Source organism: Megachile rotundata, chromosome 9 (assembly GCF_050947335.1).
Source record: "Megachile rotundata isolate GNS110a chromosome 9, iyMegRotu1, whole genome shotgun sequence".
Lineage (NCBI taxonomy): Eukaryota > Metazoa > Arthropoda > Insecta > Hymenoptera > Megachilidae > Megachile > Megachile rotundata.
The window spans coordinates 18,113,903-18,127,764 of NC_134991.1; the positions used below are offsets into that span (position 1 = coordinate 18,113,903).

Below are 13,862 nucleotides of genomic sequence, written 5' to 3' on the forward strand. Positions count from 1 at the left end.
AATATAATTTCATCGAAATATACTACATCGATGCCGATGTAAACTTTGAAACTATGTATGTAACATTGTTGGCAACTAGCGCCAAATTAAATCGCTTCAAATCGAATTACGTCCGAATTATCGCGCCGTAATGAATCGCAACGAATGGAATCATATCATAATGGAATTAAATAATGGAATTAAATTGTATCAAATCTAATCATGTTGACTTGACGCGACGTGCAGGCGTTACTGTTATTCGTTTACACTCGAATTTTGCTACAGCGAGGAAGAACGAGCATTCATTCGATTATAGTTAGGACGCGTATCGATAATGGAATATGAACGAGAAGAAAAGTCTTGGTTCGGATTCGTAAATAAAATTGATCGCAACAAACGAATTTTTACTCCCTTGGCACATGAATGTTTAAAGAGGAAATGCATCGAAGCTTAAACTGGAAAGGTTCAACTGAATATTGAATATCGAATATAACAATGGCGAAGAGGTTTCTAGGAACAATACCGATACGGTCAACACAGTACAGAGTACGTATGTACCAATATATATACATATATACATACATACATAGATACATATATATATTTTCATGCCTATGTATACATATATGTACGTTCTCGTACTCCGCTATAAAGGGCTCGGTGGCTCGGTGTTGATTCTCGGCACAGCTTGCGGCCAAGGATGCGTGTATTCGTGCGCGTTTTCATGCACGAGCGTTTGCGCGTGCGTTCGTGTACGTAGATGTGTACATTATACGTACACGACCGTAGTTATGTGTGTGTGTATGTCCATCATGAGTCAGAACCCATGGTCGGTCCGCGTTTCGTAATTAATTTCTGCGGTAACGAGAAAAATGCGAGTCTAGGCTCGAGACTACGACACCTGCTCACTCCCGGGCCGCTTGTCCTGAAAGGACATGCCCGTTGTGCCCGGTAAATCGTGCATCTTTTTATCTTCCTCCCTTCGTTCTGTTCGTATCCATTATGCGTGTTTAGTGTTGTGTGTTTTCTTCTCTCGTTTCCCTCGTCGAATCGTTTTCTGTCCCGGTTTTCTTTTTTCGTGAAACTCTTGCTTTTCTCCTTTGAGCAGGTATATTATACAAATCGAATTCTCACGACGAATCGTGTGGAATCGCTTATTACAATTTTTCTTCCACCAACACGTTTCATTTCCTATATCCTTACATGTAAATACATATAATTTTTTGTACAGCAGTGTTAACAACGAATCGTTCAAGACGGCATTTTAACTGATCGGAATACGGATACGAATACGAATGCTCTTCACTCGTCACTCGCACTCCCGGCTAATCTTTCAATCTTCCTCCGTCAGTCTCTCCGTCGATCGAACTTTCGCAAGAAAGAATGGATTGTGCATCTTTCGACAGTCTCATTGATCGGATTAACCTTCCCTTTTGTTTTCTTTTCCGTTGATAAAACGGCTCGAGACAGGTACATTTGCTTACTTCTTACACGATACGCTTATTTTCAAATATTAAAAATAACAAAGAATATATAAGTGATCTGTTCAATTTTAGGTAATATCTATCATCGAAGAAGAAACTAGTATAGTACCAATATGGATCAAAACAGAAACAGACCTAGTAGACCACGTCTTCGTTCCCATGGGAATTCTGCCAGGGTACTGGTATTCGATCAGGCAGAGAGCGAAGAATCTGCTTGTAGCACGGAAACGGATACTCAGAGACACCCAGTACCGTCCAAAGTAGAAAGCAAGGAAGCCCCAGTTCGCCCTGGTTAATAAATCATTCTATAATTCTATACGTCGATACTTTGTTTTTTTTTCTTTACAGAATTAATCTTGGATCATTCTCTATTTACAGTTAGCGGAGAACTGTCGAATTTGGTTAGAATGAGAAACTCTGCGATCGGGAAGTCTGCTCCTTCTTTATCTGTTCACGTGGTTAGTAATATCGTGTACCATTTTTATTAGCAGCATACATAATACTTGTAACTAATATTATTTTTTTGTAGCGTGACTTTAACATCTCTCGCCGCGCTGCCAAGGCAGTGCATCGTAAATCGTTCATTGCAACAACCTCTCCGACTTTACCACGCTGTCACTCACCATTATCAGGTGCGTCGTCACTAATGTTCATACTCAACCTTTCAATACGATTGTCTTGTTCGAAAACGATACGTCTAATGCGTATATATATATATATATATCTGTTTACAAGTGATTCAGTACTATATTTATACTTTCTAAGAATATTATACAAGTGTTCTGCAACATTATTATTATTAGTATGTACACGGATGCAAGTGCGTGCAATGATAGTAAATCAGCTATTAAAATATAACTTTAATTTCAATTACGATAGATCTAGAATATTTGAATAATGTCCTTAAAGGGTTATTTCTTATTTAGCTAGAAATACGCCTTTTATATTATCCAACTATCGTAGAGGATTAATTTTTTTCGTTGCTTGTTTTCCAATATAGCGTTCGTCCCGATTGTAGGCAGTCCCCTAGAGAGTCCTAGGATGTCGTCCAGTCCACATTTTGCTTTTGCTCCGATTAAAAGGTATCTATTTCATACCTACTTTTAGTACATTTAAATTTGATATGATTGTGTATGTAAGTAGATGTCGCCGTTGTGAGCATTATATTTTTAATACATTATTAATAGCAAAGAAAAGAAAATGCCGATGCAAACTAAATTAAAGTCTGATACGATGAAAAGAAAAGGAAGAACATGGGTGTAAGATCTTTTTTTCCGTTACAGTGATCGTATATTGGTTTTGTTAAATAGTAAATGTTCAGGCTCGTAAAATAACAGTTTAAATTGTTTAAATGTAAATATTTAAGAATCAGTGGAGGTGCGACAGGAACGGGGGATGGCAGAAGATGGTCAGTTACTAGCTTGCCGTCTAGTGGATACGGAACGACGCCAGGTTCCAGTAACGTTTCGGTTAGTTACCTGTCGAGAAATGATTTAGTTAAGAATAAACGTGATTGTTTACAAAGTTATTGATGAACTTACTTAATCAGTCACAGTACTCGAGTCAAGAACGTTTGCATCAACTTCCAAATGTTCCAACCAAGGACGAATTGCGTATGCTTTCTTGTCATTTCTCTAAGCCTGGCACACCGTGTTCTTCGCATCCGGGATTCCCAGGTTCTAGTATCTCTAGTATTCCTGGGAGCGTGTCCCTCAGTCTCGACGAGGAGGGTCGCAGATCACCGTTACACAGACCGCGTTCGCGAAGTTTGAGGTAACTCGAGCTATTAACCGAACTGCATCGAAACGTCGATTTAGCAATTAGTAGAACGACTGGTGTTTTTCATTGTAGTAGTCCAAGTCGGTCCCCCGTGTTGGACAGCGAAATCGTTATGATGAATACTCTTTACAAGGAACGATTCCCAAAGGTATAGGTTTGTAATAGGAAAGTCGCATCGCAGCGACAAGCGATTAAAACGACACGATTTGATGAAAAATTGATTTTATTAGGCAACGCAACAGATGGAAGAACGTTTGACTAATTTTATAAACGAAAACAAAGAATTGGACGAGTACGAAGTGATGGCAAATATGACCCAAGACTCTTTGCCGATTTTGCGATTCGTGCATCATCAAGTAATCGAAATGGCAAGAGATTGCTTACAAAAATCTCAGGAGAAATTAATTACAACTAGGTATTTTTATGAAATGAGTGAGAATTTAGAACATTTGTTAATGGAGGTAATTTTACGTTTTAAGTAAAATCGTGTAACGTATCGATCGCGATAAGGAAATTTGAATAAAAACGAAACATTTTCATTCGCAGACAAAAGATAAATCGCTCGAAGCGGCAACGAGATTAACGGGGCTAATTAAGAAATTACTGTTGGTAATATCTCGGCCAGCTCGTCTCTTGGAATGTTTAGAATTCGATCCAGAAGAATTTTATCATTTGCTCGAACAAGCCGAAGGACAAGCAAAAATTAACGCTGGAATAAAAACGGATATACCTCAGTATATTATTAATAAATTATCTTTGAACAGGGATCCAATATCGGGTAACGGTTACCTCTTCTTTTCTTCGAATTCTGTCGATTCTTGTCGAACGAGAACGTCTAAGTAACATTTATATATCGTAGAACTGCAAGAAGATTTAAATAAACTGGAAGATTCAGCAAGTTCGAGCGATAGTAATTTACAAATTGCGTCCAGTCCGAATAAGGAGGACGAAAAGTCTCAACGCATTCCATGCGAAAGCGACTACGAAGTATTGAAGCTCATAAGCAACGGCGCGTACGGTGCTGTCTATTTAGTTAAGGAGAAAACCACGCGGCAAAGGTTCGCCATGAAGAAGATAAATAAGAATAATTTAATGTTGCGAAATCAAGTAGAGCAAGTTTTCGCTGAAAGAGACATAATGAGCTTTACGGACAATCCGTTTGTAGTTTCTATGTACTGTAGCTTCGAAACAAAAGTACGTATACATAACCTCTTACAACATGAAAATTAAACTTACGAACGTTTACGATCGTTCAATTGCAGAAGCACTTATGCCTAGTAATGGAATACGTAGAGGGAGGAGATTGCGCGAATCTTTTAAAGAATATCGGTCCACTGCCACCAGATATGGCAAGGTTTTATTTCGCGGAAACTGTGTTGGCCGTCGAATACCTGCACAGCTACGGTATTGTTCATCGCGACTTGAAACCCGACAAGTACGTAAATCTATGCCTCTTCTATCGTACGTTTACGATGCACGTTGCTAGCATGGGCGTTTTAAACTTTCTTCCTTTCTTCCTTTCTTCTAGTTTACTTATTACTGCCCTTGGACACATTAAACTTACAGACTTTGGTCTGAGTAAAATGGGTCTCATGTCCCGTAAGTGTTGTAACGAGCGACATATTCTCTCTACGCTACTGTAGAGTCTACAGAAGGAAAGAACGATAAAAAAAGAAGTGTTTGTTGGTTCCAGTGGCGACAAATCTTTACGAGGGATACATCGACAGGGACACGAGACAGTTCTCGGATAAACAGGTATTCGGCACACCCGAATATATCGCCCCCGAAGTTATACTTCGTCAAGGATACGGTAAACCCGTCGATTGGTGGTCCATGGGCATTATACTATACGAATTTCTGATTGGCTGTGTCCCATTTTTTGGCGATACCCCGGAGGAATTGTTCGCTCATACGGTCAATGGTAATTATTACGACATCGCCGCGTAATAAGCGGCAAATATATTCTGCGTGTATATATATACATATACATATAGTTAAGAATCGGTTGATCGCGTAGACGATATCGAGTGGCCAGACGAGGATGACTGGCCTGTTCAACCGGAGGCTAAGGATATTATAACAGCGTTGCTGCAACAAAGTCCCAGAGATCGACTAGGCACCGGTGGATCTCACGAAGTGAAAGAGCACTTATATTTTTACGGAGTAAATTGGAACAGTTTGCTCAGACAAAAGGCTGAATTCGTGCCACAATTAGTCAACGACGAAGATACAAGTTACTTCGATAGTACGTGTAACGAGTCCATACGTTCCTCCGCGGTGATTCTGCCCGATGTCGTTGCATAATACACCGATAATTGTTTCAGCTCGTATGGATAGATATAATCACGATATAGGCGACGATACCGACGACACCGACGATTCCCCTTTATTCGGATCGTTCTCCTCCTACTCTCCTCAGTCAAGAAAGATATCTCAAACCCGTCCACCGCAGCTGAATCCCGAATCAGAGTCGGATTCTTCGAAGAAACAATTATTCCGTTCCGAGCTCGAGCGTACGGTCGCGCAATTGTCTCTTGGATCTAATAATTCGACGACGCCACCATCCAAATTGATCGAGTCGACTCCGTCGGATAAGAGCCGGTTTTCTTCGTCCATTAAAAGTAGTACGTCTAGCGAGACACCGCCCAAGCCAGACAAATCGAACACGTCGTTCGCTAGTCCTGCTACGGTAACAAGCGGCGAGTCACAATTGACGGTTATCAAGAATAATCAAATCGAAGGAACGTCGATCAACTTGAGTACACCCGATTCGTCGCAGACCGAGTCGGAGGATATTAGTCCGCAGATTCAGAGAAAGCGACACGTGCACTCCCGGGACAAGCTGCCCAGGTTCAGTATATGCGTTGATGATGAACACATGTGAGTCATTCAGACATACATCTTCGTAACGCGTAACGATCGATTCGGTAGCCCAACTAGCGTGTACAGCTTTTTCAAGTTTCGATAACTCCGGAGTTAGGAAAAATTCGAAAATTTCCAAATCTTCTTCGACTCTGTTTCTCGGAATTTTTCTCGCGATTCGCGTTTCATTTTTGCCGATGGACCTTCTGGGAATGAGATCGGGATCTCTGCCGCGAACATGCACATTACTCATTCACGCGCAATGCATGCTTCTACCGAGCGACTCTGCTCGTATCTACAACGAATAAATATAATTTTAGGTTGGATCTGATCGCTGCGAACCGAGATACGACCGAAGAGAGCAAACATAATTCTAGTACCGATTCGTTCGAGTCGTTTAGCGCAATGCCAATCGTACCGTCTGCAAAGCATAAGTCACGGTCCGTTATTAAATCCGCGTCTACCAGTGGATTGTCGCTCGTAATACCTACCAGTGATTTTTCTTGTTCGTATTACCACGAGTCATTTCGTTGATCGTTGTAGCGTTATATTCGATTTCGTTGGTATAAGTTACTCTTTTCAGACGATGCGTCGTTGAATACTCAACCGATCGAATCTCCCGGTGGATCGTCCACTGCTTCTTCGAGAGACACGTCACCTTGTCGGGAATTGAGCCCTTTGGTAACTAGTTTGAAACCACCTATAATCATTCGAAGAGGACCGTGCGGATTTGGTTTTACCGTGCACACGATAAGAGTGTACTACGGTGACAGTGACTTTTATACGATGCATCATTTGGTTATGGTGCGTTGTTAGACATATATTAATATATATTAATATATATATATATAATATATTATATATATTTTTTCCGATGGAATTTACTCGCGTACTTTACAGGCGGTCGATCAGTCGAGTCCTGCGTTCGAAGCTGGCTTGAGACCCGGAGATCTCATAACTCATATAAACGGCGAACCAGTACAGGGACTGTATCATATACAAGTTCTTCAATTAATGCTGAGCGGTGGGGACCACGTGACATTACGTAGTACACCGTTAGAGAATACCAGCATAAAGACGGGAGGACGAAGAAGGGATTTGGCCCAGAGTAAAATGGCACGCAGAACGTTGCACAAGCAACGCAAACAGAAGCGTGATCATTCCGATAAGAAACGAAAAACGTCCCTTTTTAAACGAATTAGTTCGAAACGGGCTAGCGTAGAGATGCAACAGGTATAGAAGTAAAATCACGTTGTCTTTGCTTTGTAACCGTAGTAGAAAGCTAATATAAAAATACACGGCATACTTGTTCACGTCGTGCATAAAAGATGTTTAAAAAAACATTTGCTTCAAACGACGAATCTATACATATATATTTGTACATATTTTTTTTTTTTCTTTAATCTCTCTCTCTCTTTTCTTAACACGAAACTGCGCACAGCAAGATACTAAAGCACCGGCAATGTCTGAGCAACACACCGATTACGTTAAGTGTTACTTTTGTTTTTTATTGCAGCCATTAACTATCAGTTGTCCATTGTCAGCACCCATTCTATCCAGCGACAGCAAACCTCCACTTATGGTATGATTTTTTGTAACGTTTTCGTCAACTTGTCGCTAACATCGTTTCAGTTGCTACTTTGTTTGGTCTCGATACTCGTTTGCCCGATACAGTCACGCGACAGCTTTTGAATGTTCTTTTCTGTTATGTTCCAATTTGATCGCGACAACGTCGGTCTTACACTACACCGATCACGAAAGGCATACATAAGTTCGGTAACGCATCGAATACTCGAAGAAACAGAGATTACAATGTTACTTGAGAATTCGTTGTATCTCGTAGGTGGAAAGGCATCGCGGAGAAACGTAATCGATACTTTTTCCAGATGGCCGCTGGAATGTGTTCTCCGTCGATGGTTACCCCTAGCCGATCGTTCCAGTCGTTTACACGTTCCCAGGAGTCGTCGCCGTATTTTGCAGCCTGCACAAAGTCCGTTTGCAGCCCGTCGCCGCCAACGAATCGCGTCAGCTCGGACTCTTATCATTCGACAGGCAATTCGAGTCCTTGCTCCAGCCCGAACTCTTCGTCACCGGGTTCTACAACGTCCGCTGCCAACTTACCGACCATTTCGAATCAATCTCATTACCAGAGACCAAGTACTCTACACGGTTTGAAGCATAAGTTACATACCGCAGCGAAAAATATTCATTCGCCGAATCGTAGAAAATCCGTGGGACACATTCCGTTGTCCCCGTTGGCGAGGACTCCGAGTCCGTCGCCGCTTCCTGCCAGTCCTACCAGGAGTCCAAGTCCATTAGCGTTTCCTACGGGACATCAGCCTGGTAGCTCCAATACGACGCAGTCCTATAGTCCAGGTATTTCCTAGCTCGAGCGTTTGAAAAGTCTATTTAACCGAAAGGTAGGCACGACCAAGCTACGGAGCTTTCGGAGGTTGCACGATCTAGGAATTTCGACGTTTCGAATATCGTACTTACTCACGTACGTAAGGTATTCTAGTACAAAGTACGGAAGTACTGCGAACCATCGCTTGACCATGCCTACCTACTGGATCTACGAAGTAGTTCGACAAAACTGTCTAACCGTAGTACAAGAATATTTATATGACTGGTATCGCGCACAGGTGTCTGCTTGGCAACGCCGAACAACCAGAAAAAAGGCTATGGACGACCAAAGTCTGCGGAGCCAGGTTCTCCGTTACTTCGAAGAGCTCTTAGTCCAGACAGACTCCATCCTCGGTCCGCCGAAAATAAGACATCGATATCGCCACTGGCCAACACGATAGTGAAGGTAACTCCCCGGGTAACCATAGCGCAATCTTCCTACGCGGAGACTTCCGAGGAAAGCAACGAGAACTTCAAGGATATGAACGACGCGAAAACGGAGAAGAAAGTGGCAGTGGATCAGAAAAGCGATTACTCGAAAATATCTCACGGGATATCGATCAACTTGGGTAACGTGGGTATGTCGAATTCGTGCGGCAGTACGCAACTGCCTAGAATAGCGGAGGAGAAAGACTCGCCGACTGGTTCCAAGGCCGACGATTACTCGACGAAGGAGGTTCTGCCTTTGGACAAAAGCAATCCTTTCGCCGGTAAATCGACGGAACCGGAGAACTCCGTGGTAGAACGCAGTGATCGCCGCGAATACGAATCGATGGCGGAGGAACAAAAGTCGAGTACGAAGAACACGGAAGCGGCAATTTATAAATCGGAGAACGCTGCTCGAACCGAAAACTTTTCTCTCCTACAAGCGCGTAGTTTACAGAACAACGCGGCTCCGAAGCAACTTCAGGGTTCCAACGAGAAAAGCTCGCAAGTCTCCTCTCAGAAGGTATCGTCTCAGAACAACGAGAAAGGTCCGCAGATACCGTTTCAGAAAACGTCGTTTCAAAGCACCGAGAAGAACTCGCAGTCTTCGTGTCAGAAAACGTTGCAAAACAGCGAGAAAAGTTTGCAGTGTTCGATGAAAGTTTCGACGCAGATGGGTGAGAAGGGTGCGCAAACTGGCTCGTTAAAGCCTCAAGGTGGCGAGAAAAGTTTAGCGAGTGAAACGGCAGGCAAACAGAAACAGCTTCAAGGCAACGAGAAAACGGTCGTGTCGCATAAAGCGAACGAACAGAAAGCGGTTGGTAAAAATACGGAGATCAGCGCGGAAGGTAGAAAGGTATCGAAGAAACACAAAGTCGATAGTTCGGACGGCCCCGGTAACGCTTCTTCGAGCAACTTCGAGGCCGGTGGATCTGGAAAGGATAAGAAAAATAATTAGAACCGAAAATTTGTTTTCTGGACGATCGTTTATTATCGAATCCTAAATCGTAAGCGATTTCTGCCAATGAAACGAATAGTCTGTATCTTTTCTTTTTCTTAAAAAACAAGAAAAAAGGAAAAAAAAAAAAGAAAGAAGATTGTGGAAGGATGGTAATCGAAAAGAACGAGTTTGCAGCTTTAAAAACCGAGGAAACAGTTCGTGCTCGAATCAAGTATTTATAGGCTTCCGTCGATCAAAGTAACCGAGGATATAACTTTAGATGGTATTTCTCCGAAATCGCGTGACACGTTCGAGTCGCGTTCCGTAACCGTGATCTTTGTCATACGATTATCGAATTGTAAGGAAAGCAAAGGATGAAAGTAGAATCGATGATTACTGCTCGATCGATTTTGCTGTTAATTCGTTGAAATCGCTATTCGGTAACCGGTAGCGAGGAAGAGAAAAGAAGAAATTGAAGTAATTTCCACTTCGGGCTACAGTATTTACACGATCTCATTTTACAATTACATCTAATTATTATTATTATTAGCACATCATGTATGAATCAGCATAACGATCAGCGAATCGCGTACAGATAAGTTTCCAATGTGAGTAATATTATTCGTGGAACGAAAGCGAGAAAAGCACGTATGTATACTCGTGATTCAGATTTAAACGTAATCGTTTCTTTTTTAACCCGTCGTGAAACGATAATATATTTAACGGTACACGTTTGTTTTAGCGCGACAAGAAACGAGGTAAAGGCTGGACCTACGCGTTAAATAACAAATTTTCATCGCTGTTCGTCCGTGCACGTTAGGCTTAGTTCGGTTAAGAGGCGATACCATGGAAAATTCCTGTTAACCGAGGGAAGCGTATCTCGTACCACGAACGTTCGTGAAAATGCTTCGGAATCGGCCTACACACGAATATATACGATAAGCGGATCATCATAGGCATCCCGCAATGATCAGCGTACAAGATGCTCCCGTGCATGCACAACGATATTATTACCTTTCTCCGTTTAAGTATTCGATCACGCACGGTGATCGCATTTAATCGTACGAATCGGTGCTAAACGTTCATCCGAGAACTGGTGCTTGCTACTAACGTTTCAGCGTCTCGAATCGTTCTTGGCTCGAAGAGAGCGCAAAACCGAAGAAAGAAAACGTACGAAAAGGAGTGCGATATAGAAAAATGGAAAAATGGAAAAATGGAAAAATGGAAAAATGGAAAAATCGAAAAAAAAAGTACGAGAAAGTAAAGTATTAAGTGTGTAGCAACGTAGCGGAACATACGTGTACGAAGAACATATCGCATTGGAAGCATCTCAAAGTTTTCAGCGATCGTAAGAAAGAGTCGCGAGCGTGTCGCGGATCATACTCTGCTCTTTTGGCACGTTGTAATCGTTTTAGCGTTTAGGTACTTGTTAATTTATTCTGTATATAAAAGTGTATATTAGTTAAGGGCAAAGTGTATGCTTCGATCGTGAAACGGAACGAAAACGGAAACGAAGGAAGTCAAATGCGTTCTATTACTTCTGGTAATAATGTTTTCGCGAAAAGTTCGCTTACAAGAAACAGGAACATTGCCATAAAGAGCAACACGATATATGTATGTACGTATGTGTGTCTCTGCCATAAAGGTATACGCTTCGCTCGCATCGATAATAAGCTTGGCGATCGAACGAGCGAATCGCTGGTATTTTATTCTCGTTATTGCTTGTTTTTTCTTTTATTCTTTTTTTCTTTTTTCCCCCCATGTTTTTCGGATGTAACGTTTAATATGTTATATTGTTCTAGAGACGAAAGAGAAGGAGGGGGAGAGAGAGAGAGAGAGAGAGAGAATGAAACTGACGCTATATCCGCGTGGCGTTACTCGTTAAAGCAGCTCATCGATTGTACATACGCACGCTTTAGTCGATAAGGATAGACTGTAAGAATACTTAAAGGAATCTGACTTTAACGACATAAGCTGCGCGACGAGCCAGCAACACCATCGTCACCGTTTTTTCTAGATCCTCTTGTTCGACGGTACTTCAAACCCTTTCGCTGCCTTTCGACATCTGCCTACTATTTTGGAAAAGCTCAGTTTTATCGCGCGATGGGTTAATACACGCTCGCGATGCAAGAAAGAAGCTTTCTTTAGTTAATAAATTTATGCACGCTTTACATAGGTTTTTCATCGATTCTCCCAAAAGACCGAGGTTCAAATATCTTTCGGAAAGTTAGATTTATCGTGGACTCACCTTAAAAGTAAAAACAAATTTCGCCAAGTCCTATGGCATCTATTTAATCCGTAGAAAAAGGGATCGGTCTTACGGAACTCTTAAAAGTTCGTACAACGCTTTATAGACGGTAAAAGCAACGAAAGGGTTAGTACGTTTTGCCATTCGTGAAAAACGTTCTTTGTTAAGCGATTTACATCGTCAGATATTTGGAAAAGTATTTCGATGCGACTGAATTTGTTTTTCGTTTAAATCGGCGCGGAGCGTAAGAAGTACACTACTGTTCGTGAACACGTATCTCGATGAACGGATGGCAAAGATGAAATTGTTCGAAAGGAAATAAAAATACTCGCGAACGATAAGGTAACGTTATGTTCGCGGATAACTCATCGACGGTAATAAGTATCGTTGTTAAAGTATCGAAGAAAGCTTATTTCGGGCGTGATCGCGTTCCAGAAAAGGAGCCTGAACATTCTTAGAGACGAGCGTATTCGTCGCGAAGCGAGCGAGAGGAGAAGAAGACGAGAAGAAGACGAGAGCAAGAGCGAGAAGAAGCTATAAAATAAAATTGCGATGTAATCGAAAAGCGGAGGTTCGCGAGAACGGTAAAAGGGGAAGGGGATAAACGAAAACCGAATTTGATCGGTCGCATATTAATCAATGGGTAGACGTACAATATGATAACGAAGCTAAGCAGCATGTAGCTAAAGGAGTAGACGATCGTTGTTACTTTCGTTTTCCGCGTGTAGACGAGTAAGCGTGACCAATTAATGGCGCGTCGTCGGACAGAGCAACTTCCGGTCTTTCGTCCGAACAAGATACGAGTTCGAAGGCTACCGTAATAATCGCGGTCGAATCGAATAAGTTCAATCGAAATCATAGAGCGTAAGAGCGAGAAAGCGAGAGAGGTTCGATTTCGGGAGAGAAAAACATCGAAAGCGAGTAAATGGATAAAAAGTTTCCTTCGGGCAAACGGAGCTTGGTCGTGTCTAACGATCGTAGATCTTAGATCGTAGATTGTAGAGTGTAGAGCGTCAAAACCCTATAAGGAAAATCATCTGACCGGTACGTTGCAACAACACCCTTTGTCGCGGCTCTCTCCGAGCGATTCCGAAGCAAACGTCTTCGAGAAAGATTTCCCTTGTTGCGCTGGACGCTTTCTGCTGTACGCTTTGCGCTGTACGCTCGAGATTCTGTTAGATCGACCAAACGAAGTCTAGGTTGCACCGCGATGTACGGTAATCGATCGAATACCAATGCTTCGTTAAGGATTGTTTCGTTACGTTTACGCGTCTAGAGAATTAACGAGTTCGTTGCCGAATTTTTATTCGTTGAAAGTTGTTTCACCGGATGAGCGAGCCGTTTCACCGATTTACGTATTACAGGCTCCGATCATCACGAAGCGACGAATTCGGTCCGTGTTCGGATCGTTGAAAGCCCGACCTCTTCGTTTTCTCGACGAAGAAGCGTCAATTTCGACGATCGATCTTTCTTTCGACTCTTTTTCCTGTTTCCTTTTCTTTTAAAAAGGGTTCGATGAACTTTGTTGCTCTTCTTTTTGTGATAAGCGAACGAACGTTCTCCATGAGAATATTTATTAACGAACTCAACAAACGTTTGATAATTATATTACAGACACTCTCCACGTGAAATACAGTTTCGTTTCTTATTATAGAGGACGAGCCAGATTATTTTGCACCTCCTTTCCGACATCCTAGACACGCGAGAAACAATCGGTTAACCAAGGTAAACGTGTCGTATG

At 42.1% G+C, this 13,862-nt stretch overlaps 1 protein-coding gene across 14 annotated transcripts; it reads left to right on the forward strand.

Moving 5' to 3' along the window:
* Window positions 1-84: 84 nt before the first annotated feature.
* On the forward strand, window positions 85-10,028 carry dop (microtubule-associated serine/threonine (MAST) protein kinase dop). Of its 14 annotated transcripts, none has more exons than XM_012296401.2 (24): window positions 85-525; window positions 1,214-1,449; window positions 1,536-1,754; window positions 1,842-1,921; window positions 1,993-2,095; window positions 2,464-2,545; window positions 2,651-2,722; window positions 2,830-2,932; window positions 3,013-3,236; window positions 3,315-3,390; window positions 3,473-3,703; window positions 3,789-4,020; window positions 4,102-4,436; window positions 4,505-4,677; window positions 4,771-4,841; window positions 4,936-5,163; window positions 5,242-5,487; window positions 5,567-6,122; window positions 6,425-6,609; window positions 6,688-6,908; window positions 7,005-7,337; window positions 7,621-7,686; window positions 7,991-8,480; window positions 8,747-10,028. In XM_012296401.2, the coding sequence occupies exons 3-24, from the start codon at window positions 1,577-1,579 to the stop codon at window positions 9,889-9,891; spliced, it is 5,430 nt and encodes a 1,809-aa protein (XP_012151791.1). In that variant the 5' UTR covers window positions 85-525; window positions 1,214-1,449; window positions 1,536-1,576; the 3' UTR covers window positions 9,892-10,028. The 14 variants fall into 14 exon arrangements, with proteins under 14 accessions (XP_012151791.1, XP_076391547.1, XP_076391544.1 ...); XM_076535432.1 differs by lacking the exon at window positions 85-525 and adding an exon at window positions 639-731; XM_076535429.1 differs by lacking the exon at window positions 85-525 and adding an exon at window positions 739-1,087 and having other exon boundaries at window positions 1,211-1,449.
* Window positions 10,029-13,862: the final 3,834 nt, after the last annotated feature.